An 8,750-nucleotide genomic window follows, 5' to 3' on the forward strand; every position below is an offset into this window, starting at 1 on the left:
GACTTATTTTGACTAGCATAGGTTTGTAAAGCACGTTCCTATAACACCCTGTACAATAGAGATAGTTGCTACACTGTCTCCTTGCTCTTTAACTTTCACTCGGTCTGTAGCTCCTCTCACTCTTTTTTTCAAATACATGAAGCTGTAGCTTATACCCCATAACTCTTTTTTCATCCACGCTTTTAGCTTCCGGGCCTCTGCATGCTCTCCTATAATGTATCTTTCTTTCTCTATGCCTTCTGCAGTATTCCGGGAAAATGGAATTAAACAAGAATATATTTGTGTATATGTAGAGAATAAGTAACCGTTACAATTATACTGCATGAGAGTACCTGATATCCATTATATAGTATTGTTATTTGATATTGTAGGTGTCATGGGTTTTTATTTTATTCATTATATCAGTCCCTGACTTCCTTGGTTTTATCTTGTAATGAGACATTCCCCTGGCTTTCCCATAATAAGTCTAAGACTTCCTTATTTTAGTTCTCTAATCAGACAGTCCACTAGTTACGATATATTAAGTTTTGCGCGTGCTCAATTTAGACTTCTCTACTTTTGAGGTTCCAACTTCGTCGAGTTTGTTGGAATTTATCTGGATTGTATCTATATCATGCCAACGTTCTACTTTTTCAATTTGTTCCATTTTTCATTGTAAACTTCTGTTATTTTATTTTAATGATAAAAGTTTACGGAATTGTGTGGTTTCCTTTAATAAAACTCCATGGTGACAGATTACTAGCAGCGGACGGATAGCGGCGAGCTCGTCAAGTGCTCACGATTCCTATACTCTTCGTAAACTTCCCAAGGTGTAGGATTTCGGTTGAGTTAAAAGTTAGGAAAACCTAAATAATATCGAAACTTATTCTCCACTAAAGTTCCACGATTCTGCTGATGTAAATTTGAACTACAAGCACAATTTTCTTTAAAAATCCATTATATTTCAACATCTAACTGTAAAATGTTAATTTATCCAGATTTTAATATAAATTTGTCTTTATAAGCATAATTTTACAATAATATCAAAGAAAATGATACGGATTATGGCTTATTTCACCATTCCCTTATATTTACATAAGCCTTCAAATCGTTTGAAAACATAACTCTTTGCTACTCTTTTATTATTGGAGATTAGATAGCAATGAACTCTTTCGATAATTGCAGTCTTTTGAAGCTATTTAACACATTTCGAAAGTCGCCAAAAGTGGGGGAGATCGGTCCAATGGGCCCTCCCAATTATGGTTTCGATCGAAATGTTTGGAACTGTCCGTTCGTTTACCAGCCGATATCGTGTCCATTCGCTATCAAATATCTTGTCCATTTGCCAGGCGATATTGTGTCCATTTGGCAGTAGATATCGTGTCCTTTTGGTAGTAGATATCGTGTACTTTTGGCAGTAGATATCGTGTACTTTTGGCAGTAGATATCGTGTCCATTTACCAGCCGATATCGTGTCCATTTACCAGCCGATATCGTGTCCATTTACCAGCCGATATCGTGTCTTTTTCCCAGCCGATATAGTGTCCATTCGCCAGCCATCATGGTGTCCATCCGCAAGCCGTTTTTGCGTCTATTCACCTTGCGATTTCATAACCGTTTACCAGTTGATTTCGCGTCCATCCACTTGCCGATTTTCTGACCGTTTCATTGCAAATTTCATGTCCTCTAGAGTACCAATTTCGTGTTCTTTCTCCTGCTGATTATATGACCGTTTGATTGCAAATTTCTTGTCCATTTGCTTACCGATTTCGTATCCATTAAGTGTAACCGTAGTAAACGTGCGTAGATACTGGGATAGCAAGACACTTATCTGGGCGGACATTTCGCACTGTAGGGTACGGTCTAAGGTCACAAATCAGGTTATCCAAAAAACCGTCCAGCTATTTAAAATTCAGTACTGTCCCCGCAGTTGATTTTTGTTGCAGGGGTTGTAAGAACACATTAAGGTCATATTTTAATTCATTTTGTTGCTCTATTTACAGAGTCAAGTGGACTCATGTTCCAATTCCTTACTTAAATTCATTATATACCGAATCTATGCTTCACCTGTTCACTGTAAGTGATTAAAACGCTTATAGTTAATTACGTAATTAAGAATTATAAACACTTAATCCTTACGATGGTTTTAGAAATTTCATATCTTCACGTTGGATACGCCACGCTCAATTTTCGATAAACGACTGGAATATTTCACTCCGTCTTTTCCCTACAGAACGACCAAAACGTTTATCCTTTCGGCTGTTCCGAAGAGAGTCACGTCCACTTCTTTGTCCTTCTTAAACATGGACACGCCAGTAAATTTCGCTAAATTAATATTCCTTTCACCACCAAATAATTTTCTTTTCCTATTCTCCGTTAAATTAGGAGGTGATTTTAATTGTGTTCACTTTGGTGCTTCTCTCACTTTTGCTCGTCGTTCACTCCATCGTAACCAAGAAATACGAATCGGTACCCAGTAGGAAAGTTGTCAAGAAAATGGCCCAACCCTTACAAAAATCTTCTTAAGAGTTCTAAAGGAATTTCTTTGGAACCCTACGAAGCCCTTGGGATCATTTTCTAAAGAAACGTTTTCCAAAGACTTCGTTGGAATTTCCTAAAGAATTCTTGAGATAAATTTCTAAAGAAGGTCTAGGGATTATTTTCTAAAGAAATTCTTTAGGAATTCTAGAGATAAATTTCCTAAGAAGGTCTAGGGATAATTTTCTAAAGAAATTGTTTAGGAATTCTAGAGATAAATTTCCAAAGAATGTCTTGGGATTATTTTCTAAAGAAATTCTTTAGAAATTCTAGACATAAATTTCCAAAGAGTGTCTTGGGACTATTTTCTAAAGAAATTCTTTAGGAGTTCTAGAGATAAATTTCCTAAGAATGTCTTGGGATTATTTTCTAAAGAAATACTTTAGGAATTCTAGACATAAATTTCCAAAGAGTGTCTTGGGATTATTTTCTAAAGAAATTCTTTAGGAGTTCTAGAGATAAATTTCCTAAGAATGTCTTGGGATTATTTTCTAAAGAAATTCTTTAGGAATTCTAGAGATAAGTTTCCTAAGAAGGTCTAGGGAATATTTTCCAACGAAATTCTTTAGGAATTCTTGAGATCAATTTCCAAAGAAAGTCTAGGGTTTATTTCCCAAAGAAGTTCGATAGGAATTATTGAGATAAATGTCCAATGAAGCTCTAGGGTTTAATATCCAAAGAAATTCGATAAGAATTCTAGAGATGAATTTCCAAAGAAGGTTTATTTTCCAACGAAATTGGTTAAGAATTTTAGAGATGAATTTCAAAGGGCCAGATATATTGCAATTATGCTTTTCATATAATTATCTCAAAATATTTTACCCAAATTGTTTAGCTAAAGTTTTACTAGATAGACATTAACTTGATGGTTTAAAAAAAAATAAAAACGTTTCACGAAGGCTTGTCCCGTAGCTAAGGCTCAGCAAGCGCTGAAATGGAATGTTACATTTACCTACTGTTTTATTTTTTTATATTTTTTTGCCTTTAATAATCCGTGAGGTGTTGATGTAATGGATAAAATAGATTAAAAGTAAAATAAGAGTAATTAAAATCGTTATGTTTAGATTTACATGGAGTATAAGCTGTCAGTCGGAAGTTTTGATTAATTCTCTTATGTGCAGTTTTATCTTTATTTCGAGCGTAATTAGAGCCCAAAATAAATATTTTTTTAAAAACATTGTAGAGAAAATTAGCTTAAACTCGTTTCTGATACTCAAAAAACTTTCAGTGAATATACATTATTAAATTTAACAACAACGTCTGTATCTACTGCTTGGCCGTTAAAGCCTCCAAAACACACTTAGTACCCCATACAATTGCACAATGTTAAAACTTTCTGCCGTTTACGGATGTTTTAAGTCGATTAAATGTCTGACTTTATAAGCAATTTCACACTGCATGCGAGAACTTCCCTCTCTATAAGGGGTGTAGTTCAGCATATAAGAACTACACTTCCTGTATTGCGATATGGTTCTGCGTGTAAGAACTATCCTCGTTTCAAGTGGCTAAATTAATTTACCACTTCTCTATATATTTCCCACGAAAATTCCAAAGACATTTCCCAAGAAAATTCCAAAGACATTTCCCAAGAAAATTCCAAAGATATTCGAACGTTTCGCGAGTGAATCAAGTCGCAGGATTTATCGCTCCCTCCAAAGTCGTCTGCCACAGTGCCACTAGTACTAGTATTGGAAATCGGCCAAGGCTTAATAACAACAACCGTTAAAACGAAACAATTTATCTATTAAACTTAAACGTATATTTATTTTAAATATGAAATGAACTATTAAACGAAGTTTTCTCGGAATTGCTCGACAATAATATGGACAGCGACTCGGAAGTTGTCGAAGCAGAACATTGTCTAGTGCAAGACTGTAAGTACAACCGAAAGATTGAAAAATCAAGTAGAGTCCCGACAGTGGCCTGTGATATATGTCTAACTAGCTACCATGTCTCCTGCATCAATATTAAAACTACCGAAGCTAAACGTTTCTATTGCTGTAAGGAATGTAGGAACATACTAACGACACCCTGTGCGTGCGATCATTCGAAAGATAAACAAGAAATCATACAAATTAAGAAGCAACTATCTGCCTTAAAACTTCAACTAACTAGTCAAGCGAAAACACACACTGAGGAACTTAAGAAAATAAAGAAACATTTTAATCAGGAACTTAATGCAAAATTAAGTATCAGTCAGACGGTCACCAGCGAAAGTATCGCGGCACTAGAACGAAAAATAGAGACTACTGCTTTATCTAATACCCCAACATACCTGGAGGAAGCAATAGGTCACAAGCAACAACAAACTAAGCATACAGAACTACCCCGGAGAGCGATTCAGCAACAGGTCCTCCCATTACTACAACACGTACCATTCAATTCAGCTGCCCCTACTACTCTACTGAGCCGACTTTCTCGACCAACGAGGCACCCAGCCACAGCTCCTATCAAAAGAGTCAATAATTTGGCCAAAAATAAAGGCAACACGGGCATAATGCCAAAAGAAAAAGCAGCTAACTGTAAAATTAAGCCTAAAACAAAAACAAATGATTTCTTTATTGGGAATTGTTCCTTCACTACCACTGCGAACCAAATCCAAGCCTATGCCTCGAAGAAAGGGATAACAATTCTTGACATTAGAGCTACGGCGAAATCAACGAGTCCCACGGCCCGTTACAAATGCTTTATAGCACGATCTGATGCGCCCAAACAAATTTTCCTCGACCCAGAAAACTGGCCAAAAAGTGTTACCTGCATATGCCTGTCAACAATTCATCATGAATCAAACAAAGTGATTGGCACGGACGATGCAGAAGAAGCAAGTGAAATTACATATTCACCTACATTTAAATATTATTTGTCTAATTGTGACAAGGACGTGCAAAATGAAGATATAAGTGCCCATCTTCTTGAACTAGGAATCCCACAGATAGAAATTTCAGAACAAAGACACAGTAATAACTGGCATAAGTCCTTCATATTGGAATGTAATCACATCTACGATAGTGTAATTAAGAACCTGGAAAACTGGCCCAGCCCTATCAAAGTCAGCAGATACAGAGAACCGAGGAAAACCCGCATAAATAAGGAAACACAGGACCTAACAAGTCTAAATGCATGACCACAAATGGCACACAAGGGTCTCAAGATTGGTCACATTAATATTCGCAGCCTTGTTCCACATATTGAAGACATAAGAAATATTATTTCTAAATATAAATTTGATATCCTAGGAATAACCGAAACTTGGTTAAGTGAATCTATTCCTGACGTGATCATAAACATTGACAACTTCAACTTTTTTCGACTGGATAGGTTAAAAAAGCGAGGTGGTGGTGTTTGTCTATATTACCGTTCTCATCTTACATTAGTTCAGAACACTGCTCATAATCTAGATTCTAATACTATCATCGAATATATCTGGTGCACACTATACCAGACAGAGAGTATGCAGCCAGTATGGGCTACAAAGATGGCGGCCACTGTTAAGGCGGGGGAGCCTAGTTTTTATGTTTTCTCTCTTTTTTTTGTAAGCTTAAAGGTAGGAATAAACTTATAAAGACCATAATATAAAGTGAGAAATATTTATTTCACAAGAACAATGAAGACTAATTTATGTTAATAAAAATGTCTGCAGACAAAGCACCAGTCAATTAAAATATATAAAATTTTACAAATTTAAAATTATTTAATGTAACCATAAGGTGCTGTAGTATAATCGGGGAAAACGCGAACTTTATCTACGACCACCTGATATGTTTTGGTCTGTTCTATCGTAATTAAAGTATGACTGGGTAGGCGTCGTATTTGAGGTCCAATGGGTACCTGCACAGAGTTTATTTCAGGTTTCCCCTGGTTGTTCACTCCCAATAATTTTTTCATGATATCAAAATTAACATAATTTTCTGTAGATGTGTTTAAGTAGAATCCTTTAACTTTAATAATGTTAGTAATTTTATCAGTTGCGGGATCGTAAATGTTCATGGAATAGTTTTTAGCCCCAGCACTTCCGAACTCACAAATATATGCGTCTTTTCCGTAAGGTTCTAGTTCATTTTTTAATTCCCCAAGGTAATCCCCTGTCGGGAGTATTGGGACGCCATCTGGTGAGAGGTAGATAAGGCTGTCAGTATCCATATAAAAACAGAGGTCACCTACCATCTCAAGATGTTTTAAAAGATGAAGTCGCGCCATAGTTGTTGTATAACACGCTATTACCACATTAGTATGCTTATGCGCTATCTCATTCTCGGTAATGTCTTCTGATTTAACTAAGATGGTGTTGTCATTTAAAGTCATGAGACTTTTTACTTCTTTATCGGGGTTGAGGATCAATTCGTATAGAGTCTTGGCGTCTTTTATGATGTCTGTTGAGGCGTGTCTAGTTTTCTGTTCAAATTTCCCCCAAAAAGAGTTAAGCATAAGCTTACTGAGGCATCTTAACCCCTCGTTCTTTTCAATTTTATCTATATCTAGATCTATCCCCTCAACTTCTTTGTAGTTCCTGACATAATTTTCTTTGTCCTCCTGGGTGATACAATCGGCAGGGAAACCGCTAGCCAGAGTTTTGTACTCTAAAAAGGCGTTTACGTAGTCTTTAAAAAGACCGCCTTGTTTAGTCTCTGTGTTGTATTGCGTTATTTTGTAGGACCAGGCTTCGTACATGCGCGTGATTTTGTATCCTCGCTCTACGGCGTATCTCAAATCGTCGGTAACCCAGGTACCCCGCAGCTCCCTCTGATCAGGTGTGTGTGAACAGTCACCTTGAAATTGAGTTTTACAACAGGTGTAACATAGGGGAAAGGTGAGCTTACCATTTATCCGAGCGGGTAAAACCGGATGTATGAGATTTTGAGCCGGTAGTATGTCGCATTTGAGAAGGCCATCGAAAGAAAATATGTCAGGAAAATTATCTAAAATAATTTGTGGATGTCCAATAGGAATTTTACCCGTTTTGTTCACGAAAGGATATAAACTGGTGAAATCAACGTAGTGCATTTTTTCTGTACCAGCTGTTTTATGATATAGTTTGTTAGCGCTACAACGACCTCCAAAGAAAGCATCACGTGGGTTCAATCTTTTGGCTGTTTTAATACGAATGTCGTTGCGTTTTAAAAAATCATTTATTTCGGTGTTATTTGTTTTGTCCTGTAGCCACTCGCATTCCCATTTGACATTCACTTTGTAGTGGAGGGCTTCTAGTTTACAAATTTTTTTCTCGGTTTTTGTGTACCTCGTATTTAATGTTTGAGTGGGGTCGCCATGTAAAATCATGTTCCTATTTATAGGGAAGTGAACTTTACAGCCATGATTGTAGCATCCCATGTACTCGAACACTTCTTTGTTTGTGGGGCAATAACCATCTACCTTTAGGGTTTGGATTTTAACCTCCCTACCTCTAAAAGAGGATTGAATAAGAATGTTTCTCTCGTGAGACGTCCATTCTAGCCATTCAATAGCGCCGAAAGATTGATTTTCGCCAAGTCTGTAGTAGTTTGATGGGATGATGCTAATGGTGTTGGATTTGAGATAATTTTTACGATAGACATAGGAACAAACGCCTGGGAGGGTAACTGAGCCGCAATTAAATGGGTCTACGCTAGTAACTTTAAGTAGGAGCGACCGAAAAGTTAGGCACCCTAAAAATAAGAGTAAAGTGTCGTTCTCGCAATAATAATACAGTTCGTTTAAAAAATTAAAGCCTTTACCCTTACTGACTTCTGAAGGGTGCCATTTTAAGAAAGTGTCCAAGTTTTCCTGGTGAAATACTGACACCCGTAAGCTTCTGTCGGTGGTAGAGTGTCCTCCAATACGTAGTTAGTCTCCTCTTGTCTATCTATATCGAATTCGTGATCCACTACGTTGAAAAGGAAATGAGGAAAATACCCTTTAGTAGCATTAGGGAGACCGAAAGTAGCGGGAAACTTGGATAAAGCGACTGGGATGAAATTATATGAATCAAGGAATAATATATTTGATAGTTTCATTTCTAAAATCCGAGTTCCGTTAATTTTCAATGATTCTGGTACAAATTTCTCGTCACGATTAATTATTTCTCTAATTAATAGTTGGTTGTCATAGTTACTACCAAAATGAGACACCACGATGACTTTCTTCACGTCGAATAAGAGGACTAAGTATTCGAGGAAGGCAGCTATGGGTTTGCCACCTGTGAAGCGTTGTTTGCGAGGCCCAAATTGATTACATTTAATACAATTAAAATCGAGGGA

At 36.7% G+C, this 8,750-nt stretch overlaps 1 protein-coding gene across 1 annotated transcript; it reads right to left on the reverse strand.

Annotated features, from left to right (window-relative positions):
* Positions 1–6,204: 6,204 nt before the first annotated feature.
* On the reverse strand, positions 6,205–8,254 carry LOC149634509 (uncharacterized). Its single transcript, XM_089851037.1, has 2 exons — positions 8,239–8,254; positions 6,205–8,159 (listed from the first exon to the last, which is right to left on the reverse strand). The coding sequence occupies exons 1-2, from the start codon at positions 8,252–8,254 to the stop codon at positions 6,205–6,207; spliced, it is 1,971 nt and encodes a 656-aa protein (XP_089707163.1).
* Between the last annotated feature and the right edge of the window lie 496 nt (positions 8,255–8,750).

The sequence above is a fragment of the Phalangium opilio genome, unplaced genomic scaffold (assembly GCF_054372755.1).
Source record: "Phalangium opilio isolate 3A_F unplaced genomic scaffold, DU_Popi_V2 ptg000098l_1, whole genome shotgun sequence".
Taxonomy (NCBI): domain Eukaryota; kingdom Metazoa; phylum Arthropoda; class Arachnida; order Opiliones; family Phalangiidae; genus Phalangium; species Phalangium opilio.